This window comes from Coturnix japonica, chromosome 7 (assembly GCF_001577835.2).
Source record: "Coturnix japonica isolate 7356 chromosome 7, Coturnix japonica 2.1, whole genome shotgun sequence".
NCBI classification, from domain to species: Eukaryota; Metazoa; Chordata; class Aves; order Galliformes; family Phasianidae; genus Coturnix; species Coturnix japonica.
The window spans coordinates 30511209-30536927 of NC_029522.1; the positions used below are offsets into that span (position 1 = coordinate 30511209).

A 25719-nucleotide genomic window follows, 5' to 3' on the forward strand; every position below is an offset into this window, starting at 1 on the left:
ACAGCAAAGCTGAGCCAAAAGGAAAGGAGCAGGAAAGGGGGAGCAGCTCCGCTGTCAGCAGGTTGGAGCTGTCACAGCCCCGAGGCACACTGAGCTGCTGGCAAAGCGCTGGGGGGCTTCCAGCAATCAGCACAAGGGCAGGGTCTGCCTTCTGCATCGCTGCTCTGCGGCACTGAGCTTCCTGCCATGCACACACACTGCAACTCTAAGCACCTCGACAGGAAAATTGCTTTTCTTTCATTTACTACGCCTCTATTTGCCTCAAATATCACTGCACGCCACATTCTGCCTTCCTTCCTCGGGGAGTTCCGCCACATCGGGATCTCCATGCAAAACAAACCACGGAAAAGAAATGCTTTGTGTCACTTTATAGTCGCTATGTTCAGTATTTTTAACAGCAACAGTGACCTGGCATACTGGCTTTCAGACCTCTTCATGCCCTTTTATTTTTCACAGCATTCAATGGCTCTCAGGGAAGAAGTATCTCCAGTACTAAATCAGCAAAGGCTCCAAATTAGATTATGGTGCCTTCTCTAAGTTTTATGTCTCCTTCTGTGGATGGTGGCTCTCTTATGGCTACAGGCTTAGTTTTATTTGGCATTCAGACCTGGTGATGTGAGAGGTCTTTTCCAGCCCTAATGATACCACAGTCCTATGATATAAACCCACACATCCGAGGCTACGGCCAATGCACAGGAGAAGGGCACTCCGTGTCTGACCCCTCAACCCTACCCAGAAGTAAAGCAGCCCAGGCGCTCAGCCCCAAGCACCTGCACCTGTCTCTCCATGCACTATACTGGCTCAGCTGGGATGTGACCATCCCCACAGCCATGCACAGAGGGACAGGAAGGCCTTCACTCTGCCCCAGCACCACTCCCCACCAGCTCAGTGCCCAGCGTGATGGATGGATGCTCTGAGACCTGGCTGCTCCTTCACCACTTCAATGGGAGCCGCGCTCCTTGGAAAATCCAGTCCTGAGCAGCCGCTGCGCTCCCTAAGAAAACTGGTCCTTAATCTCCACATCTCAGTTTCCTCACCTTTAATTAAAGGGAATTTCAGATATTAAACTCCTCCGCTGGGCTCTGGGAGGCAAGCTGGGCTCCGTTTCCCTTCCTGGAAAGGATTGTGCAAGGGCTACTTTCAGGGATACGCATAATGGCATTACTCAAAAAACATATGATCTCCAGGAAGAAAGTCCATGAGCACATCCCACAACTTAAGCATCTAATTACACCTATGGGGCTCTGCTATTCCATGACCACTGCATAATCAGAACAGAGGCAGCGGGGCTTCCCCTCCATCCCAAGCACAAAATCCCTGCACATTCTGCTACAGGTGAAACTCTCTTCCCAAGGACAGCCACGCAGGAGAACAGAGGGCCCTAGAAGGGACAGAAGGGCTGGACATCCCAGCGAGCCCCCAGCACTATCAGGTACACTCACCTGCACCAGCATTACATGTTTAAATAGAAAGAATACCAAACAAGCCCACAGCTACCCTGCCAGCATGTAAAAAGCCACAGCTGACTTAAGGCTGGGCACTTGCCTGGGGAAAGACTGCTGGTGTCAGCTGTGACCACATCCCATGGCAGGAGTCTATCACTGCAGTTCTCAGAGATGGGCTGCATTGGGCTCTGGTTCTCCTGCCCTTGCAGTTGCTCCAGGCTGTCCCCAGCAGCAGAACATCACAGCCATGGCACCTTCTGGCTTTTATTCTGTGCCCTCACAGCCCACTCCTGTCTCTCAGCCCCAGATGGCAGCAGCTCCATGGAGCAGCAAGTCTGGAAAGTGGAAGCACTGATGGGCAGGCAGGCATGGAGGAGATGGCAGCGATAAAACAGATTATGTCTTCATCTGAAGCCTGCTAAAGACTATTTATACAAAACACAAAAGCTCTGAGCAAACACCGAATCCACTGCAACCAAAACCAAACAAATATAGGTCTTGGCGAAGCCCAGCCCTGCGGCTGGCAGCCTGAGCCTGCCAAGTGCCTCCAGCAGCCCGGCCCCATCTCACTGCTGCTGGCTGAGCCAGGACGGAGAGCAGCTCTATCCCACCGTGCCACAGGAAAGTGCTCGGTTCTCAGCCCCTCTCTGAGCCCCCCTGCTCCTCACTGCAGTGACTGAGCACTCAGAGCATCCTCACCACGCATCTCACCAAGGCCACTTCTACACACAGACACAGCAGCATCCCTTCTAAAAGCAGAAGAAAATGCTGCTTTTGCTGCTCTAACTTTTCCCATTACATCAGTTCTGATGTATTTTGTTGCTTCAGGGGGAATGATGACCCTTTTACAGGTGAGGAAGCAGTATAAGGCTTTTACTTGAATGTTGCAAGTGGCAACAGAACATCACCAAGCATCAGCCTGCCTGGTCCCAGACACAGGCAGAGCAGGGCACGAACCCACAGCTATGGATCACTGACTGTTTAGAGGATCACGACAGTTTCCAACTGCCCCACACACCAGCTACACGCTTTCATTTAAATCAGATTCTTTAGATGTGCTGAAGGACCGCAACATCAATGCTCCTTTTGTAATCCCTTCGGCTGACTTCATTCCTAGCATACATCCGAATGGAAGAAATTAAATTACATGACAAATCCATGACATTTTACATCTGACGAATGCTAGGGAGAAATATACTCAATGGGATGAAGTACATTCACTGCTGCCAAGCGCGTATCTTAAGGAAACTGATAGTTACTCTGCCAAAGGGTGGGGGGAGACCAGATTCCCTTCCTGTCTATAAATATTTTTCTGCAGCTCCGCTGCCTTAACAGAGCTCGTCCAGATTTATGTCAGAGAAAAGAGGGCTGGAACTGTCTGCCTGACGCAGCCTGGAGCACCTCCAGCCAGGCCCAGGCTGCAGAGCAGCAAGACTGTGGGAACACCCCTGACACCCCTCTTTCCATTGCACCTGAACTCCATCAGTTTCCCTGCCCTACTGGGCAGTAACGCTGGGCCATTCAACCCACCCCTGTGTCCCTGAGGATGCTCCCACTGCCCCTGGCTGCACCAGCACAGCCACCAAGCTCTGGGGACATCACCACCCCCTCCTCCTTGCTGCCCCAGCAGCAGCTCCTCTCTCACTCCTGCAGATGACAGCCCTGGTTTGGGGTTCAAGAGGACAAAAAACGGTTCCTGCTTGCTGACACCTTCCTCACCTGCACCTCAGGTTGGATGTTAGGAACCATTCCTTCTCCAAAGAGCAGCCAGGCATTGCACAGCTGCCCAGGGAGCAGGAGGTCACCATCCCTGGGGGTGTCCCAGAGCCGTGGGGATGTGGCAGTGAGCGATGTGGGCAGTGGGCATGGAGGGGTGCGTGGGGAGGGTGGGCTGGGGATCCTAGAGGACTTTTCCAGCCTGAATGGCTCTGTGGTTGTGTGACTCTAAGCAAGGCCCAAGCAGCAGGTGGTTGGCAACACGGACACCGAACACCTCCACCCACTGGCTGCACTTCTGGAGCCTCGCAGTCATTTGAGCAATGTGCAGGGGAGAGGAGCCTAGCAAGATTGGGAACTGTTTCACTAAAGGGAGGTCTCCAGGTCATATTTTTAGAAAGCAAGCAAAGGAACTACTATGCAAACACTGAAGGCCCGTACCTTAAATCTGCTCACCAGATGTGAACTTCAAAAAGTCTCCAAGTACAATTTAGCTGTAGAAAATAGCTGCTCGAATCCTGTGCTGCGTGCATCTGACCTACATCCCAGCCTCATTCTTTTCTTCTGCAGAAAAACTATTTCTTTTCACTTGACCTCTGATTGTTTCCCGTTTTATCCCAAAGGCTTAAAACCCAGAAGAAAGTGCACTGCCAGCAATTTACAAGCAGGGAGGAGAGGTGCGCAGCTCCAAGAAAGCCCTTATTTTTTCCTGTTATACCCTGGAGGGCCGAGCACTTCACAGGCAGACATCTCAGAGCACTCTACAAACAAACCTGAGCGGCTGCTCGGGCACTGGAGGCAGCAGAACAAAGGCAGCTCGCTGCAGAAGTGCCCAGCTCAGATTTTGTCTGCAGGCTCTCCCAGCACACAGCAGGGCACACACACACGCTGATGCTCAGCACATCTTCCAGCCCTGCAGAAGAGCCCCCAGCTCACCCCACATGTGCTCACACAGCTTTCTCCCCTGCTCTGATCTCAAAGATGCCCAACGCGTTCTGCCCACACGCCGCATTACCAGCTTATAGATTTATACATAAATCCTCCAGGGAGCTACCGGCACCCAGCCAGGACAGTGAGAGGCAGCCTGGGAGCCATGGCACGGTGCCACACGGCGTGTCCAGAGCAATGGCAGGGCTGAACAGTGCAGTGCTGGGGCCAGCCGAGGATGCCGACATGCTGCTGACCCAGTGACACCGTGACCACAAATGGCCCAGAGCTGTGAGGATACGGGCAGGGTTGGCGGCACAGCTGTGAAGGAAGGCAGAGGCAGAGGGTGCCTTCTTGGTGATGCTGAAGGATGAATGGAGAGGCTGAGGCAGCTGCTGCTCCCAGATTTTGGGAAAAGGGCTGCTGCAACATCAGCAGACGTGGGAAGAAAAGTATTTCTGTCTCTGCAGCTACACTCCAAAGTTGTTTACCCCGATATATTATCAATGCTCCCAGGGAAACGCCTTTGCTGGCTCGTTTGCAATCAAGCTCTCCTGATGAGCAACTCCCTGCAGCGGGGTAAGCCGGCAGCTCCCGGAGCACCAACACCACCCGCCCCCAAAGGCCATGTGCAGCACCACGAGGTGTCAGACACTGGGATACACAGCCCCACACACCCCAAGGGCACGTGGACATGGAGCTCAGTGTGTCCATGGAGCACAGCTCACTGCCATCCAGGTGCCACCCACCAACTTCCCTGGGGTTTAATGGCAGCCCCCATCGGATGCTCCCCAGGAGCACAATGGAGGCTCTGCGTTGTGCTGCCCCACAGCTCAGCTCGGGCACACGCAGCCAGGCAGCGATGCAGCCCAGAGCACTGAGCTCTGCCCGGCGCCTGCTGCTCCATCACCTGCTGCTCCATCACTGCACCAACCACAACAAAAGCAGCCATTTGCCGGGGGATTTTTTTTAACGAAAGCCAGGTACGGCAAGGAAGTGAGCAACACGTGGGCGTAAGAAAATAAAGTTTTCGGTGAAGCCACACTTAACATAATCTCTGAAACAAGGAGATCCAGGCATGTTCCTGCCGTCCCTAGGTGCCAACAGCTGCATGCAGTCCTGCACCAGGGCTGGAAGCACCTGGCACTGCTGCACATGGCAGGCAGACGGGTAGCACAACTTCCCTGGCATGCAGCTAATTAAGGAATAATCACAAAATCATTAAGGTTGAGAAAGGCCTCTGAGATCACAAGTCCAGCTGTCAGCCCATCACCAACTGAACGTCTCCTCTCCCATACGGAGCTGAAGAAACCCAGGCTTGCTTCCCTTCTTCCATCTCGCTCCTAGAAAGCCAAACACCTCGGAGTTCCACAGCCACATCAAAGCATGTGAACCTCATCTCCTCAGCAACACAGCAGAGCTGCTTGAATCTAAAAATACCCCAAAACTGAGCAACACAGAATCATTCAGGGATACAAAAGAATTCACACAGCTGTTTTCAGCTCACTCAAACTCGAGGCCATTTACATTTCTTCATGTCACACCGCGTTTTCTTGCTTCTTGCTCTCATCCTTCAGCCAGACCCAAGGAACAATTCTCTGCCTCTACTCAACAACAGCCCCAACTTGGATGCATCTTAATGTGGCTTAACTTAAGGCAGCAGCGGAGATCCATGCAGCAGCCCCAGCTGGCTGAGAGGCCAACAGGAGCCCAGGTGCCTGCTGAGCACAGCTGTGACACGGCAGCAGGGAGATTCTGCATCACATCTTGCTTTTCACCCGAATGCTTTGTACTGAGATGGGGACATGCCATGTTTTGTGAGTTGGAGGTGACGCAGGGAAGGCTAAGCTTGTTTTACCTTTGCAGATGAGGATTTCAAAGAACTGCAGAACAGCTTGGCTTGGAAGAGACCTCATCGATGACAGAAGCATAGAATGGTTGGGTTCAAAGGGATCTCAAAGATCACAGAACGGTTGGGTTGGAAGGGCCCTTACAGCCCCCAGCCCCATCCCTTCCATAGGGCGGTTGCCCCCCACCAGCTCAGGCTGGAACTGAGGGGAAAACGCAGCAGCTTCGAGGGCAAGAATGTGTTTCAGCAAGTCCAGCACTGAAGGTGTAATTTCACAGCAGGAAGAAGCTCCTGTGAAACACCTTTCCGTGAAGAGAGGCAGGTATTTACAATGAGCCCAGCACAAAAATGCAAAAAGTATATGTTCAGACATGTGATCTGACTTGGAAGCAGGGATGTGTCTGCGGTGCGGCTCCGGAGAAGTGACTCATGGGAGATGTTCCTCCTCTGGTATCAGCACATAGTTACTTTTAATCCAATCTCCTTAATTTTCAGTTAGGAACCTATGGAATCAGCAAGCCTGGCAGTAAATGGCTCAGAATCCCAGACATTTCAGGATAAAGCATTTTAACCACCCTCTTCCTTTTATTTCAAGGTTACTGACTTGCTGGGGTTTTTATTTCATTTCCAAGCACAGCAAACTGACTTCATTAAACTCAATGAGCCTTCAACAGGGAGCCTTTGTATTGGCATCTATAAATCAGCTCCGCAACAGAGCGGAGAGGGGAAGGAGCCAGAGCCAGCCCAGTGTGAGCTCCATGGCCATGCCTGGGGGCTGCCCCACCAGCTGGTCCCCGGCCTGTGCCAGGTACCTGCACCCAACCTGGCCTCACCCTTATCTCCCAGCCTCTACAGAGCCACTGCTGCTTCACCTTCTCATCAAAGGGAAGAAGCAGAGAGGTGCAGACCCCATCCTGCTCTTCTCCAATTAATACAACAACTCAAACATAGAGTTGTTCTTTTTTGGTTTCTGATGGCCAGTGCTTAGCACAGCTATACAGCACACAGCAGCAGTTGCCAACACACCAAGTAGAGAGCTGCTCCTTCAGGGCTTCCCTGCACGCTTCAGAGCACCCACCAGCACAGCCAGGGCCCGCTGTCAGGCTGCACACATTGGCTGTCAGCAGGTTAAAAGCCTGCACATCTGCCAGCATGGCTCCAGCACCATAAGAAGGGCCCGCTGCTGCCCGACATGCATGCGGCACCCACGGGGCACCAGGGCAGCGCCTGCAGCTCACTCTGCTTCACAAATAAGACATCAAAGAAGCAGGAAAGCATCCAAGCTGAAAGGTGCGATTCCTGATTCACTCACATGCACAAACCCAGCCGCAGCCAGGGAGCAGGAGCCAGCCCGTGCTCCTACAGCCACCCAGCGGGCATGGCACGAGCAGGTCAGCACCCACTGTGCGCCTAACCCTGCACACATACAGAAACACAGCACTCAGTATGCTCCAGCTTGATGCCAAATTAAGAATGTGGAAAGAGCAGAGTGAGAAACTGTTAATGCTGGGAGACTGCAAAACTTCAACATCTATCACCGTTCGTATGCTCGGCTTCGCGACCTCCCACTTCACACGCATTTGTGCAGCGTGCAACAATAGCGGGGCAGGAACACTAACCAGATCTGTGTGGGATAGGAATAAATTTGGGTCTGAAATGAGGGGCATCTGTTCTTTGTAATGACAGACAGCAGAGCTCCCCCTCCATGAGCCAAAAGGAAAGCAATAAATGTGCACCACCACGGAGAGCCGCGCTGCTCCATGCACAGCCCCTCCTGACGTCAGTGAAGTTGTCTATAAGTTAACTGGAAACAGAATATGACCACAAATATATACAGAGCCCGATGTGAATTAAATGGAAATGGAGCTCTTCTTAGCGTTCTGCTAAAAAGGAAAACACAGGAAATACAAAGGATGAAACTGATTACTCAGGAGATGCCACCAGAGGGACAAAACTTCCATCCTTCCTGAAAATAAATCACCAACTGTATCTGCACAGATGGAACTTTCATGCGATGGTCAGGAAATAGAAACCTTTGGTACATAGCCCAAAGCTTCTTCCTATATAGCTCTGCAGTTACAAGGTACAGCGTGATGCCATGAAGGAAAAGCTGGTCTCTCATTATGCCACGATCCATCATTCTATAAAGAATGGGTGAGCACACTGGATAAGGGTCTAACCTCAAAGCACTGCTAATACACAGCAGGGGAAAAAGGAAAAGCCACAAAGTGTATGGATCACCTGCACCGTGTTACATTCTGTGTTACATTCTGTGTTACATTCTGTGTCACCAGTAAAATGCCCCAACACTGATCAAAATATCACTGATGTCACCAAAGAAACGTTCACCGAGGATCACTGAGAGCAGGCCCAGGTGTGCTTAACTAAATGGGGGATGCCTCACCTTCACTCTGACCTCTCAGGCACTACGGAACAGTGAAGTCGCCAATAGTCTACAATGACAGAACTAAATGACATTAGGACGCAACTCCTTTGGGATAAGGGTCTTTATTACCTACAAACTGAGCTACTGCTCCGGAAACCAGGAAACAGCTCATTCCTCTGCAATGCCGAGAGCCTCGCTTACACCCTGCCATTGCAACACAGCAATGCAAACCTTCCCTTTCCCAGAACCAGCACCTCCAGGCTTTGCCTACAGAGATGGCTGTGATTACAGAGCTGGCCCTGAGGCACGGCCAGGTGGCTGCTCAAGTTGGTGTCAGATCTCTATATCCTCTCTGCTGTATTTTAGGAGAAAAGGCAAAACCAGCTATTACTGCCTCTGCGTCTAAAGCCCCACAGTCTTACTGCTACTCAGTGTCTCTATTCTCTCCTATCTGCAACGATTAGGAAAAACTGTTCAAGTTACTACTGTTCAAGTCATGTGCTGCTTTCCAAGCTACGCCCTGTAGGCCAGGCTCCCAGCAAAACTCAGCCACGCAGCTCCTTTAGTACAGCACCCAAACAGCAAAGGGGAAAAAACACATCATTATGAAACACATCTTGAGTTCCTGAGGCCAGAAGATTGCAGGTATCCATGGACCTAATGCTGCTGCTGGACAGGACGATTCCTGAGACGCATTACTGCAGGGTGCCTGCAGAAGGTGCACTAACATGGGGCTGCCCACCCAGCAGTGCAGGCTCTGAGGGCTGCCACAAGCACAGGTCAGCAAGGGGAAACCTGCCCTGCCTTCTCACTGCTCTGTGTTAAGCAATAACAGCAAAGGGATTTCCCACTGTGCTCCGGGAAAGCTGATCAGCTGCACTAATCACCAGTGCATGCACCGCCTGCAAACAACATTGCAGCAGGCGTGGAAAAAAACCCATCTTGGGAGTCCAATGAAGATCTGGGACAGAAAAGGAGTTTAAACAGGAGGAAAAAGGAGAGAAAAGAACCTTGGCATTTCACAAAAAGAAACCCAGCCAGAGAGACATGCAGTCTGAGGCTGAGCAAAAGGCCATTGTCTTCCGGAGCTGTTTGTTAACTTGCTGTCATGTGTGTCTTTTGGGTCTTTTCTTGTCCAGATAGACTCATTTATTAAGTCCATCCAAAACCACTACAGCAGTGCAAGCTCCTCACAGGTCCGGGTAGGCTCACAGCCTGGCTTGTCTCACTTGACAAGGCAGCCCAGAGCCAGGCAGGGCCGCAGGGCAGCGGGAGCAGGGCTCAGTGAACAGATGGCCAGTTGAGAAATGAGGCCTAATTAGGCTGAATTGTCTGTCCCAAAGTGTAAGGGCACAGCAAAATGAACACTGGGCTACAGGACTCTTGGAGCTGGGGTCCTCCAGTGATAACTATCACTGATTCGCTGCCTGCCACAAAGAGATGCCTCTCCATGCTGCATCCTGCTTCAGTAAAATTACTTTGATTATTCCCTCTTTGTGCAGAAAATCTGAACAGCAATTACATTAATTTACTTTAGGAGAATGTCCCATTTTCCTGATTAACATCTTCCATGCCCAGCAATAAGCACCTTTCAGTGATCCTCTTTTGCAGCACCCCACTCCAGCAGCTCCATCACCAGGCAACTTCTGCAAATGGGCCAAAACAGGTAATTTTTATACTGCTGAAAACGTGGGAGCACTTGAAATATTGCCTTCTCTTGTCACTGCATCTTCAATCACCAGTTTGCCTTGAGCTGCCCTCAGCCACTTGTTTCCCACCTTCCCTAACAACTGCTCTGAGGAACCAGGCTGTGCCACCCCTCTTAATTATGCATGTTTATACTTACGCATGTATTCCTCCATCACTGAATTACCCCTACCTGAAAGGCCAGGTGCTGTTAGCCAGCATTGGGCTGATGGAGCCAAGGAACATCCCAGCTTTTCCAATCCATGCCTGAAATTAATGACTATAAAGGTTATAACTGCTGCTTTGAGTTCTCACTACGTCATGAATGCTGCTGCCTTCAAAGAAATGCATGGACATTCATCACGAGAAACGTGGCAGGGCTGAGCACTGCTGGGTGTGTTGCACTGCTTGGCTCGTTTCTTTAAGTTCTGATCTTTTAGAAATCACTGGAAGAGAAGCCCTGCTCAGAAAACACAGAGAAAACACAAAGCTCTGTGTATCTATTCGTGATTCAATCGCATCCTGGCGCTGGAGGAGTAAACTGCATATTGCCTCACAATTGTATCGCTCTCAAAGACAGCTGTTTGGTGCTACAGTATTCATCACCAAGCATCCGTGGCACAAGCTCAACAACGCGGCCTCCAAAGCAATAAAAAGACCATTTTTATTTTCCATAGTCCAGGAGTTAACCCCAGCTGAGAAGGAAAGACAAGCAGCATGATTCATTCTAAACATCTGTGAGCCAGAGGCACGCTTCTTTACGTTGCACTGTGTTTAGGTTGGTTCCCAACCAGCTCTCTTGGCAGAAGGGCAGCGATCGCCAGCCCAGCTCCCACCAGCAGAAGGCTGCAGCTCAGAATACTCTGTCTCCCTGCACTGTTCCCTGCAGCCCACCAGTGACTCTCTGCAGCGAGCTCGGCCCCAAAGCCATGCACCAACCACTTCTGGGGATGGTGAAGTGGTGCTACGTGCTCCACAGTGCAGGGAGCCCAGGGTGGAGCACACCAAGACACCACGGCCAGCCCTGCTGTGCAATAGCAACCCACCATCAGAATGGCTGCAACTGCACATCCCAGCAGGGAACTGCTGGAAAACTCTCCTCATTGCATGCAAACTGTGAAGAGACAGTGCTGGAACCACAGGGGGGGTCAGGAGGGGCCAGAGGGGAGAGGAGGGCAGGGGGCTGGTTGGGGATGGAAAGGGAATTCCCAAATTAAAGGGAGTTTTCAGACATCATGCTGCTACCTGAGATCAGGGAGCCCAAACGTTGGTAAATTACATCCCTCACAGTCCTCAGATTGAGGTGAGAGCAAAGCTCCCTGTGTGTAACAGCGGGGATGCAGAACACAGGGACTAGATGGGGCACACACACTGAAGTTACTGCATCACTGGGGAGTAGCTGACAGAGCCAGAGGTGGCACATGGCATCCAAGCACTCACAGTGCAGGAGTCCTGCTCTTCTTAAATGGTTCCATCCACCCAGTCCACATCCTGCTGGCAGAGCGGAGATGAGGCAGGGATGGACTTTCCCCTTAAGGGAAAAAGAGGAAGAAAGAGACCCTCTCATAGTCACTGAAGGAATGGAAAGAAAAAGGGGGCATCCAAGACAAATACAGCTGAGAAATTCAACAAAAGGAACAGACAATAGCAAATCTCTTCCTTGTCTTCTCAAATGTGAAAACAAGCTGATAAAGCTGCTGCTGCAAGTGAGGAACACGATGGGTATTTAATAATTCATAGAAGTTCAATGTATTCACAAGGTATTTACTGCTTGGAAGTAATTGATTTTGTTTTAACAGACTGTAAGTGTATCCTGAGAAGCTGCTTAGGAGGAAGAAAGAATTATCCCAGTGCCACACACTCGTACTGGTGATGATAACCACCACTGTACAGTTCCATGTAGAAACGTGCTGCATAATTGAACAGCTCTGCTTCATCCCTCCCACCCAAGAGAGCCCCAGCCTTCCCCTCCAAGCACAGCAGCACTGCCCAGCATCCCCACCATCCCAGGCTGAAAGGCCAACTTGTTTCCCTGGAGAAAGAGCTCCAGGCCTGGCAGGGCAGCACCGTGCCCAGCTCCCCAGGGCCAGCTGCTGGCAGCCTCTCTCCAGCTGCACACACGTGGTTCCAGCCAATGGAACCAATGGGTTCCAGCTCCCCTGCACAGAGCACCATGACATGGCCCAGCTGATGGTTCACTTACCCTCAGCCTGCGAAGCCCAAAGCCCTGCTGGGTGTCATCCTGCTCACTCAGCAAACACATTACAGGATTCTCCCCAACACACCAAGGTTTAACAGGGACATGACCCATTTAGCATTTACCATTTTTCCTAGTGACCTGTCCCGGCTGTAACTTCAGTGCATTTCTAGCTCTTCCATTCTAAGTTAAAACAAACACAACACGCTCACTGGACAGCTGGAAGTCAGCATTCACATCACGTATTTGCAGAGAGAAAGCATCCTGAGCTGTGCTGAGAAGTGATGCTGCTGGTCACCTGCAATCAGCCATGGCCACCAAAGCACCCTGGGCTGCTCACAAGCCTCTGCTGCTCGGCCCCAACAGGACAGCGCTTCCTTTCTCATTAGGACTTCTCCTCAAAGTGATCATTAAACGTGACCTAAGGGAATGTGAGACTGCCTCCTTTTGGTCTTCATTTCAAAAGCTGCTAATCCATTAGCTGCCAATTAGCAAACATTGTTTCGCTCCAAGTGCTGTTTCTATTACACTCGACCCTTCTACCTCATTTTCAGGATAGCAAGAAGAAAGGGAATACATGAACAAAGCTCTGTGTTTTTTCTATTATTCAATTCATCTTACACATAAACACTGGTAACAGTTTATTAAATCTCATTTGAGGTTTTCTTGGCTTCTCGACACATAAATTAATAAAAATGACTTGACACTCAGAAGAACAGCTTTTTGGGATTTGATATAAGCAGACTGGTCAATAGGGTTCATAGTCACACCTGCAACCAACGCAGCACCAGCCAAGCCCAGTTTACCACCCAGCTGGCACTGTGACCTGCACTGCAGCAGCTGGACTTCACCGTGATGGATGAAAACTGTGACAGTGAAGCTAACATTCCTATCCAAAGAAATACACTAACTCTCTCTGTATATGAACAGCCCATGGGCTGGGGATGGTGGACTTAGAGGCCTTTCCCAACCTTAATGACTCTATGATTGTGGCTGGGGCTGTCAGCACCCCTAGCCCTTCAGTGTGATTTCTAATGGGTGACCCAGAGGGGACATCCAGCCTGGCAGCTGCATCCACAGCCTTCAGTGTGCCAGGGCAGCAGACCACCATCCCCATCCACCACTGCAAACCGTCCTCCAGCAGTCACCAAATCACCACAGCCTCCAAGCAGCTCCTGCTCACACCATCCAGGGCACTTTCACCCTTGGCTTTCACGATGACAACAGAAAGTCAGGGCTGGAAACCAACGTTATGCAGACATTCTCCCTCCTAACCCATGAGCAGCACAAGACACCCCTGCATGCTGGGAGCACCATCAAGCTGAAAACATGTTCATAGCTTTGTGTAACAATCTCTGCTACTCTGTGTCAGCTTTAAAGCAGAAGGTTGAGTCAGTATCTACTTCTGCCTGGTTCTCAGTGACATTACTTACACGGAAAGAAAAGAACTTGACCTATGAGCTCGCTTACTCTTTGCATGCTGACAGCGTCAGGTTCCAGAAAGGAAACATGGGGCATGCATGCTTTGGTATATTTTGAAGCACTGACTGTGTGCACTTCTAGGATGAATCCTCTCCAATTTAAGAATACAGAGTGCTGTACATTAAAACTAACAAAACACAGACTAAATTCTGCCCTCAACAGCCTCAGCAGAGATCTTTGAGAGAACTGTGGGTATTAATTTCATCTTATGTACACAAACAACTGAATGAAAACCATTTGCCCACTCCCTGATCCCAAGCATTACCACACTGTGACAGGAGCCCGAGCTGCTGACCAGGGAGGAGGAGCAGAGGCCACCACTGGGATGCAGCAGCTCCCCCCAGGTATGGCAGGTGAAGGCAACAGCTCAGCTTTGCACCTACACACACAGCACCACCAACAGCCCTTGCCAACCTTGGCACAAAGACTTCTCACAATTCAGGCCCCAATAACAACCAGACAGCACAGCTCTAAATCAACTCCAAGCCCAATTCATGTACCCCCCAACCCAGATGCCTTTGTATCACTCTAGGAGTGGGAGAGCCTTTAATGTCACTGAAACCAGGCCCCGTGAATGTAATGAAAAGCATCTTTCAGAAACATCAGCAGCATTCCAATTCAAGGCAATAACCACCAGATGTTCTAAGCAAGCCACACATTTCATGCAACAAAAGCCACCAGGGCAGGGCAATAACATTCATTTCAGCTGATCTTGTTTATACATGGAGTGCTGGCACACACAGCCTCCAAGTAATTAAAACATAAAAACAAAAAAGCCCTTCTTAGTGCGTCAAGGCACCTGTATAACGGAGTGCCATCACAGCAACACAGCTGTGCTGCAAAGGACAGAATGTCAGCAGCAAGAAGCGTGAGCAGGGCGAGCAGCAGGACAAGCCATGGTGCTCCAGGTGGTGTCTGCAGGGCCCTGGTGGCACAGCACGCACAGCTCAGAGCATCAAGGGGGTAACACACCGTGAGGATGCTGCTCACTGAGCTCAGGCATTCCCAGCATCCAGCTTCGCCCATCAGAATGACGCTGCACTAAGTGCTGTCAAACCTCTCCCTGCAGCTCAGCAGCACAGCAGGCCCTGCCCCCAGCTTCCCACCAACATCATCCACCAGACAGAAACACCACAGTTCAGCCTCCCACTAACACAAAAACTTCAAGCAGCGCTCGCTCACAGCATGTTGATGTTTCTCCAGCCACATTCCCTCCCACAAAGTCAGAAATGCCTGTAAGATAACCAGGGGCAGAGCGCAGAGCTCCTAAGTGGAGCCTGCAATGCCCTGCCCATGGCAAAGCTGAGCCTGCAGCGCAGCAGGGCACCTTTCACTTCTCTAAGGGGCACACATGGTGTGTCAGCCTGCAGCACGGCTCCTCCCTGCAAGCACAGGCTGAGAGCTGGGGCTGTGCAGCCTGAAGGAGAAACCTTTGGGGAGACCTGAGAGCAGCCATTCAATATCTAAAGGGGCTGTAGGAAGGATGGGGAGACTCTGTAGCAGGGTCTGCTGTGATGGGACAAGGAGAAATGGTTTCAAACTAAAAGGGGGAGATTTAGACTGGATTGAAGGAAAAGTGTTCTTTACAATAAGGACTTGGAGGTACTAGAGCAGGCTGCCCAGAGAAGGGGTGGTGCCCTGTCCCTGGAGACACTCAGGGTCAGGCTGGACCATGCTCTGAGCACTCTGAGCTGCAGGTGTCCCTACACCAGATGGCCTTAAAAGCTCCGTTCCAACTCAAAGCACTCTATGGCTCCATGGCAGTGAGAGCCATGCAAACACAGCACCTGCAGAGGACCAAAGCATGCTGCCAGCTACACAGGGACCTGCACAGACACATCCAAGGACAGACCCTGGCCAGTGAAAGCCATCAGCCTCCCAAGCTGCTCTGTGCTCAGCACTGCTCAAAGCCCTCAGTGCTGCAGCTATGTGATGCTGAGCAGCACCCAGGTCCCACCTCTGCTTCTGTAAGGAAAGGCAACGTGTCAAACCTGAAATTGCTACCGAGGGACTGAGAAAACTAACTGAAAGAGGAGGAAGCAGCCAGCGGCTCCTGGCACCTTGAGTAAGCAGCAGCACCTTGCAGCCAAACACTGGCATCGCTGGGATCCAGACAGCTTATGTAGGTTTGACTATGCTGCACAAGCTCACACTGCACACTCAGCAGGACGAGCACAGCCACGTTCAAGGCCTCCATCAGTGTTTTGGCTACGCTGCCTTACAGCTCAGCAGAAGATTCCTTCTGCACCGGTATCTGTGTGAGAAAAGCTCTTGCTGCAACAAACATTGAGCGTTTCTGTACGGCTCAGTGCAGCCCCGAGAGGGCTCCGTGTGAGACACCAGCATTACAGCCTTGGGGAGGGGAGTTTTCCCAGCAGGTCATTCTGAAACTGACCACTTCTGAAAGCAAAGCAAATCCACACCGGGACTTTCTGTGGTGCTCAGAGCTGGAGCACCCAACAGCAACACGCTGTAGCACTTCACTAATCACTGCTCAAGTGCATCAGGGTAGTTCTCACTTCATGCACTAAACAGATGAGTTGCCTTTAGCAAAGATTTCTTATGAGAAATAAATGTAAGCAAACAAACAGAGCCATGAGCTTTACCAGAAGCCCTTCTCCCTCACAGGTATATCTTGCCTCTCCGAGCCCACTGCAACAGGAACTTCTTGCTCAGTTCATTTGCGCCTCCCTGAAGTCTGTGGGCATCTGAGATCCTCATCTACCTGAAAATACAGCTGCCACCAGTGACCTCCGCATCCCTGGGGCTGCAGGAGCAGTGTCAGATATTTTCAAATTACAAAGAAAAGCATTTTCCCCTTGTGCTTTGTGCATGTCATTCATCTGCTCTGGAGCCTTTGCATTAAAGAAGAAATCAGTTTCCTACTATGGAAAGAAAACACAGAACTCATTCCCAAGCCAAGATGATCGCTCAGCCCCTCACAACTGCCCTCCATCGTCCTTTCCCCAGTGGGACCCAACACAGCTCCTCTGCTTCCCAAAGGGAAGCCACAGCACCAGACAGTTCCATCCAGGTCATTGCAGCCTCCCCCACCTTCATTTGGACTCACGGGTCCAAAAAACACAACATATGCCTGAGGTCACCAGAAGAACATGGTTCAGCACACATGCACACACACACAGAAGGACAAAAAATAACATTTCACCTCCGGATACAACAGAAAACAAAGGACAGGAACAGAAGGTGAAAAGCAAACAAGAGCAGAGGAGATGACAAAATGAGATTTTTAAATACATCAAAGAGAGAAGATGCCTTAAAATGCCAGAAAATAAACTAAAATGCTGCTCTTCAACTTCTGTGTAACGGAGCGAGACAAATGAAAGACTTGAAAGGAAAGCTCATATGGATCCACAAAGGTGACTTCAAAGAGCCAAATGCCAGCTGCCAGGCCTCACATCAGCACACGAGCTGCAGCACAGCAGGCTTCCCAATGTGTCCAACACATGGCCTGGGGGGCTGCAGCATGGCCCTTTTCCTTCCCTGGTGGCTACAGCAAGTTGGGACACAGCAATTCCCCCCTTAACCCAACCACCTCATGGCTCCGTGATGTTTGCAGTCCCTTCCAAGCCAGCTACTCTGCAGTTCTACGCTCTTTAAGGTCTCTTCCAACCTATTTCATTCTATGGTACATCTCCAAGGCAATGCTCCTTGTAGGGGCAGCCATCAGAATTATGACAGTGTGAGCATCACCTGTTCAGGGCCAACCTCTGCCAGGAAGACTGATGCTGCTCCAGGTGGATCCTGGCCCTCAGCACATGTTCTATTGTGGGCCAGGCATCACACCAGCCCATGGGTATGGGAACTCCTTTGCACCACTTGCACCCACAGTGTTAGGCTTATTATTATTTTAGATCATTTTTAAGTTCCCTTCCAACTAAGCCAACCTATGATTCTACATCTGAGGGAAAGAAAACACACCAGTCATCTAACACATCTGCAGCCATGCAGAGGGTCTCATACACCACATCAAAGCTCCTACTCCACCATGCTTTAAGTTAAATATTTGTGATAGCTAGTTTATTTGATCTTCCTCAATTGTGAGGCTCCCAGAGCTGGGCAGAGCCCTGTGAAGCACACCCAAACAGAGAGCTATTAAGGCTTGTCATAGGACTGCTGTACGCCAGCTCTGCTGAATGACATCCATCATCTCCAAGACCTCTGGTACTGCACAGCCCTGCCTCCTGTGAGAGCGGCCCACAGAGCATCAGATGGGTGAGCAACCCGAAAGTGTGCAGCAAATCTTTTGCTTCCTCATTTCAATTATTGGCTTCTGAAAGACCCCCAGAAACTCTGCCAGTTTGTGCAACCCTCTATTCTTTGCTTTTGGCCTCGACCGTGCAGTCACTTAGGAGGCAAACAAGTAACAGATGTACAATGTATACTCTCCCCAAGTCCTTTTATAGTAAAATGACTTCTGGCCAGATCATGTATTTAAAAAAAAAAAAAAAGAAAGAAAGAAAAGAAAAGAAAAAGAAAAAAAGAAAACAACAACACTGATTTCTGTATTTTAAGATCTCTCCCACAACACCCAAATACACCCTAAAAAAAGCCTAAAAACCTAAAAAAGCCTAAAAAAGACTGAGGCTTCTTCACTGCCTCCCAGAGGTTTCTGCAACCTCTGTCTGGGAGCAGTTTCTGGCCCGAGGCTCCTTCTCACCTGGCAGCTTTCTCTGTGGCACAGAACAGTCCATGCACGGAGGCTGGAGCATCCTCCTATACTCATTCCAAGGCAGTGCAGAAGTGAAACCAGCACTCATTTCTGCCCAGCAAACAGGAGCACAAAGGGCACCTCTCACCATCCTACCTGACCATTTCTTCCACCTGAGCAGCAGGACAGGCTCTGCACCTCTCCTGCCTGACACCCCTCATGCTTCCAGACAGAAGAGCAGGGTGCTGCAGTGAGCGCACCCACGTGCAGAACACGAATGTATGACAGCACCATCTCATGCATTCTATTCCGTGATGGAATCACTTCACTAAGGTTGAAATAGAACACTACGATCATCAAGTCCAGCCACCAACCCGTGGCCCCCACACCACTAAGCCACGTCCCTGCAGGGCTGCATGCTGCTGGTGCTGTCAGATGAATCCCATCCTACCCCAGGCAGCCCTGCTCACTCAGAGGTGTCCCCCTGTCCCCAGCATGGCTGGGCACGCTCCCAGCTCACGTCCCAGCACACAGAGCCAATCTCAAGAGCTGCAAGGCACAGCCCTGGAGGTCCACGCCTCGCACAGAGCTCATCTGAAGACCATTCATTTCCAACACAATATGACTATTGTGCTGCTTTGTGAATATCCTCCCCAAATATATGTTTAAAGATGCACAGTTACAGAAGACAAGCACTTGTTTTGTTACAAGGGATCCCACGGTAGACTGAAAACCAACATGTCTCTAATTTCTACAGTATGTTAGTTACAGCACAGCATGGGCAAGCTCACAGAATCAAGTTATACATGATCTGAGTCCTTATGCAATGAAACACTTGAGAAAGGCAAAAGGACTATTTTAGGAAGAGATGGTGGCTGGGACAAATTAATGCATTTTCAAACATATCCACACATTATGCCGTGCATCCAGAGTTATTAAAAATAGAAAGAGAATGCACAAGGTCAGAACAAGGGAAACCACAGAACCATCAAGACTGGAAAAGCCCTCTCAGATCTCCACATCAACCCCCACCCACCCCCCATGCCCACTGCCCACATCCCTCAGTGCCATGTCCCCACAGCTCTGGGACACCCCCAGGATGGTGACCCCCACTCCCTGGGCAGCTGTGCAATGCCTGGCTGCTCTTAGGAGAAGGAATGGTTCCTCGTTCCCATCCCAACCCTCCCATGACACAACTTCCAGGCATTACATCTCACCCTAATCAGCGCAGGTCAGCACACCTTGCAGCAGCCCAAGGCTGGGGCAGAACATGTGTCAGGGCACGGCAGTGTGACCAGGAGCTCAGCCCTTCAGCGGCACCTGATGCAATCACATGAAGCCTAAGAGCCCAAACGCTCCTCATCTCATCACACTGACCCTTCAGAACGGAAACTGGCAGGGTGTGCTGTGTGGAAACCAGTATTTTCCAAAGCAACACCAGCTGAAGTTGGCTTGACCTGGCCGGCAGGCTGAGACCTTCAGCTCCGGTGATGCAGGAGCTCTGGGGTGCTCAAGGCCTGCGCCAGACATTTTTCTAACACAATTATAAATCAAATTAAGTGAGTTGATGTCACTTATTTCCCATACCAAATTCCCAGACGGACTCTTCCAAACAAACAAGAAAGAAAACAAACAATAATTCAACTCAGTTTGTCTGAAACGCAGCTCCACGCTACAGGCTGCAGAACCTCCCAAGCAGCTCCAGCCGTCACTGTGCAATCTCTGCTGGGAAGCACGATTCAAAGCCCTCCATCAGAAAAGAGAGCGTGTATTTCTGCCTCTCAGCCAGCTTGGAGGCTTCCTGTGCATTACCAGAGCAAACCACGTTGCATTTCTGTCCACAGTGACAAATGCTCCATCTCCACGTGCCGGTCCCACCAAGATGCCCACTTAGAGACAAGGCAGAACGCTGCAGCAGCCCTGCCCTGTGGCATCACACAGCCCGAAGGGGACCAGCAAACCCAACCACTGCTCTTGCTATTCTCTTCATGGTTTCCCACATCAGAAAGCGTTTTGAGGCTGATCATAACGCGCTTCATTCAAACGCGTGAGACGGCCCAGATGCTTAAAAATAAACTGGTGCTGGAGAGTGTTGCTGAATTAGCATGTTTTGCATAATTGATTTCATTGTGCTGTGGAGAGCTCTCCAGTCGGCGCTTCGTGCAGGGTCAGGGTGCAGCTCCTGCACGTGCTGCAGGCAGAGCTGAGCTCCAGCACACACAGAACCCAGCCCAGGGAGGCGGCTCTGTAAGAAGAGACAAGTGGAACGCAGGACTTAGTACTCATTAAATGGTTTGAAATGCGCAGCTTCTGTTATTTAGGAATGGTGTTTAGGAGCAGCCCTTCAGCAAATTGATTTAAAAGCAGCTTAAAGAGAAGCCAAGCTGAGGACATCACTGTGCCCCATGGGACATGGCCAGGCCTGCTCCCAGGCTGCTGCTCCAGAGCATGAATGGGGCAGAGAGAAAGCGAAACTGGAAACTCATGGGGATTTTCCTATGTCTGAGAATGAGAGGTAGAACAGATTCATTTTCACTTTTCTATTACCAAGTTGGAAGGAGCAATACTGAGAAATGAGCACAAATCCTGACTGCTCCTGATTCAGAATGTATTTGGGAGAAACGTTAAGAACCAGCACTAGATTTCCTAATCAGTAATGCTCCAAAAGCCGAACAAGTGATCAGAAAGCGAACGGCAAAGCTCAGTTTCACTGTAATGAGAAAACCAGGGATTGTCGCACATCAGTCACAACCCTGCAGTCAGACCTGCTGGCTGACAGCACCTTCAGCCACTCTTCTGAGCAGCCTGTGAACAACATTGCCCTATGGAGCCGGGCTGTGCTCAGGGCAGCTGTGACAGCAAGGAGCACAGACACCCAAACCAAGCATCCCTTGGAAGGAAACACAACATCAGGATGGCATTAAAAGGATCAGGAAAGCTCTCCCCCACCGTCAGCTAATGCACAGAGCCAGGGGGGAGCTTTCCACGCCCAGCACCCCAGGCACCCTGCAGGACCCCCAACACAGCACTGCCCCGCAGCCCCCAGCACACCGCAGTCACAAGGAGGTGACACACGCAGTCTGACAGAATGAGTTCATACCTCCATCACAGCAACCCAACAAATTAAAGTGATTATTTTTATGTGGAAGTAAAGCAAGCTGGAAAATAGATGCATACTGTGCCCATTTGTCCATTTGTGAAGTCTTCCACGTTTCCAAGCACTGAAGTTTCAGCACGGCGACTCTCCTGCTGGTAGCTCAGTACCCCCTGACCACCCCTGTGTCTCAGCCACCCAAACAAACAGGGCTGTGCAGTCTCATAAAAGCATTCGACTGCCATTTCTGGGCAGGAAGGCTTACAAATGTCATTTACTCACATGCCGGCCTGATGGATGTTTTACCACGAAGTGACAGCTCACCCTGTGAATGTAACCCATCAGAAATACCTGGTTTGAAGCAGTGTGATTTATTAGCTTGCTTCTTCAACCAAAAAATGTGTCACTGCTCAAATCATCCAAATGAGACCCTGAGGAAAGAGCCCAGAGGCAGAAATCAGCCAGAGAGGCCGGAGCAAGAAAACACATCAGATCCTTCCAATAGTTAAATCTGAGGAATCTGCTTTTCCCAGCGCTGTTCCTGAGGCTAACCCAGCACCTCTCATATCCATTGTTTGCCAAACCCCCAGATACCCAGCACAAACTCTGCCTGATCCAGGACCAGGTGACTGCCATCCATCTGTGAGCCCTGCCGTGCTGAGGAACCACAGCACAGAGCCCAGCGCCCCAGCGATGCCACCTCCCAGATACCTCCTGCAACGATGTCACACTCCTTAATGGTTTGCAGATGCTAAACTGCCTATATTATAAAACAATGCATAATATAGCTGATAGAGGATTAGGGAAAAGAATGGAGAACAGCTGGGAAATGTTACAGAGTTTTCACACTGAGCTTTCAAATTCTTTAGCAATAGACACTACGAAACTCTTGCCTGGGTTGGAAAATGATGCTTAGACGCACCTCCCTGCAGGAGGAACCTGAGCCAGCACGAAGGAGCTCCCAGAGGCAGAGCTGACACGCTGCCCCCAGGTAGGAGCATCCCCTCATTGGGAGCAGGGCAGCAGAACACCCCGTGCCCTGCAGACTCAGCCCTCTGTCCTCCGGCACCAGGCACAGAAACCTCCTTTGTAGAGCAGAGCACCGCTTGGTGGGGGTAAGAGGATATTTCCTGTTAGCCTCACCACAGATATGTAATCCAGCAGTCAAATTATGTCAATCACAGCTCATTAGGCAACAATTCACCCTGCCAACTCTGTCCCGGCTGCTTCCTCCCAACCATGTGTCATTTGCAAACATGTGAACCCGTTACCGGCTCAAGGCAGACCACCCTGCTGCGGGAGCTGCTCACTCCTGCAGCCCCACACTCTCCCCTCACTGGATCAGGTACCGGTGCCGTCAAGTCTATGTGCACACACTGCACAACGGCTTCCCATTCAGTACATCAGGGCTGCTTACTACAATGACTGATTTATGCACACTTGCCCACGTGTCCATAGCAGAAGACCAGAAAAATCCAACACGGATGATGAGGGAGGGTGCCAAGGAACGGACACTACGAGGCACTGCTGGACTGTCCTGCATCCCTCAATGGGACCTTGGAACACACAGGAGGGAGGATGGAAGCACAGTGCCACCACACTGGACCTTACCGTCCTGCACAGGCTTGAAACCAACAGGCTGCCTCATGTTCTAAGAAAAGGGAAGAACTCTCATCAGCTGAATGGGATGGAAAAAATGACATTTAGCTCACAGAGACAAACCTGGATCTCTCTCAAAGATACCTTCCACATTTTTCTTTTAAAAAGAATGTTAATGTCCCATCATATGCACTGTGTTGAAACGCAGCAGGAGATGACCCCTGTGGGCCTCATGCAGAAAAGAGTAAAATCTCATTGCCCCAGGGAACCCAGGGAAGAACATTGACTTCAGCAGGCAACACATTCCCAGGGAAAACCCAGGGAAAACCCAGGGACGGGAAGCATGGAGCTGGCACCGCCATCCTTCACCTGTGTGCTGCGTACAGGCTCAGCCCATCCTCAGTAATGCCAACAGCACCATTACAGGTGAAGGAGCACATCGGCACCGATGGACTTGAGAGATTCACTGAAAAAGCAACAACCTGGAGCACTTCTCCATCACATCCTGCAACGCGTGGATCTCAGACCTCAAAGCACGAGGCCAACAAGGAGGCAACAAGATGAACGTGTGTGCTGGAGGCGGGCAAATGCTTAACCAGAGACCTTCAGCCAAAGGATGGCTGGTAACAGCAAGGACCAGCTCATACACATGTGCACCATGCCAAGTGCAGTGCTGCTGGGCTGCAGGCTGCACAGACCACAGAGGGATTGCAGAAGGTCAGGGCAGCGTGCTCCATATGGAACAATAAGATAATGGTTAAATCACAGCATTTACAGTACGAACGTGGCCATTCTGCACCCACTTATGGGTGTGTGTGGTTCTGAAGGCTATGGATCATCACGTTGTTTTTGCAGAAGAATGAAACTTCCCAGTGCTTTGGTGAGGCAACACGGGAAGAACCTTTCCTGCATGGCCCCACTGTTTATACACAAACGGAGCACGCAGCTGCAATATCACTAAGCTGCGTGTCTGTCAGCATCAAAAACGGTCTTTGGGGCACCATTAGCAAGGAGAAAATCACTGCTGTCAGCAAAGCCCTTCTGGATCTCAGCGCTGTGCAAGGCATGGCTGTGTCATGCTGAGAGGTGAGATTCAGTCCTGCAAACTTCAGCCTTCCTGCCTCCACACTCGGCTCTCACTGCAGAACATACTCGTTCCTGGTTTGCCCCCAGCCGCCATTCCTTTCTCATTAATCTCCGCTTTCCTATGGCTGCCCAGTGCTGGGGGTTAACCAGCAGCACAGCACTCCGAGCTGCAGAAAAAAAACAACTAATCACAGCCTTGGAGTCTGCTCCTCCAGAAACCTTCCCCAAATGACGTCTCCCCGTTTAACCAAGCCAGACACTCAGTCCCAACTCAAAACCACCACTTTGCTCAGCACACACGGCCCCAGCCAGCTCCTTTTGGTAGCACGATGACCCAAAGCCTCCAACACATCCCAGCAGCGCAACCACCGCTGCTCTCCCCGACAAAGCAGGATGAGATCAGGCTTTTTCCAGCACACTAATAATCATAACATCTCACTCGCCATTTGGCTCACCAGTGGGGGTTCCCGGCTGAATAGGCTTATTCTTTTCTTAGACACGATAATCTAATTGGGTCTAACCGGCAATAATCCCGAACGTGCCCGCACGGTCCCCATCGGGGCGCTCTGCAGAGCGGTGATGCCGGCGGGGGCTCCTGGCAGCCCCGCTTTCAAAGAGTTACGGCGATGAGTTACGCGTTGCCGCAACCCGCCGGCGCTACCCACCGACCGAATACACCGCGACTTCAGCTGCCGGCCGCAGCGTTACCCTTCCCCGGCAGCGGCCGCAGAAGCGCCGTTCCGGCCGCCCGGCCCTTTGTGCTCCCCAGGTGAAGGGAAAGAGGCGGCGAGAGCCCAAGTCCCCGAGCCGCCCGCAGGTGTCCGCCCCCCGGCAGCGATCCCCGCGATCGGCTCGGCTCCGGGCGCCGCCAGACAAAGCCCCGCGGCCGCTGCCCGCTCCGCCCCGCCGGCCCGAGCCCACCTGCGGCCGCTGCCCGGCACGGCTCGGCACAGCACGGCACGGCTCGGAGCGGCCCCGCCCGCAACTTTTCCCGTTTCCAGCCGCTTCCACGCCGCCCCCCGGCCCCGCAGCCCCTCACGCCGCCACGGAGGCCGCCCGCCCCGCAGCCCCGCAGACAATGGGGCCGGCACTCACCAGCACGACGGCGAAGCGCTCCTCCAGCTCCCCGGGCTCGGGCATGGGCAGCTTGAGGGGCACGCTGTGCGCCCTGAACTCCGTCTGCTGCGAGTCCACGCTCCCCGCGTTCCCCATGGCGGCGGCGGCGGCCCCTCCGCGCTGCTGCGCGCCCCGCGCTCGCCCTCTAGCACGCCGCGCCGCCGCCCGTCATGGCTCGCCGCCCTCGCCCTCCCCCCGGGGCGGGCTCGCTCGGGCTCCGGCTCCGGCTCCGGCTCCGGCTCCGGCTCCGGCTCCGGCTCCGGCTCCGGCGCGGGCAGCGGCTCCCCCGCATGCCGCCGCGCGGCCCGCACAAAGCCCGCTCCGCCCTCCCGGCCCGCGGCGCGCTGGGACTCGTAGTCTCGCCGCGGGCCTGTGGGAGAGAGGGAGGGGAGGAGGGGGCGCGGACGGGGGCCGGGGCCGGGGCCGGGGCGGGGATGCCCGGCCTCCATCTTGCCGCGCCCGCCGCT

General features: G+C 51.8%; 1 protein-coding gene across 7 annotated transcripts in view; it reads right to left on the reverse strand.

Moving 5' to 3' along the window:
* The window catches only part of FMNL2 (formin like 2), a 97033-nt gene extending 71605 nt beyond the window's left edge, over positions 1-25428 (reverse strand). For 4 of the 7 annotated variants that reach the window (XM_015869096.2, XM_015869101.2, XM_015869098.2 and 1 more), the window contains exon 1: positions 25232-25428. In XM_015869096.2, coding sequence (XP_015724582.1) covers positions 25232-25348 — 117 coding nt within the window. In that variant the 5' untranslated portion in view covers positions 25349-25428. The remainder of the gene's footprint in view (positions 1-25231) is intronic. The other 3 variants (XM_015869102.2, XM_015869103.1, XM_015869100.1) reach the window with 1 other exon arrangement.
* Between the last annotated feature and the right edge of the window lie 291 nt (positions 25429-25719).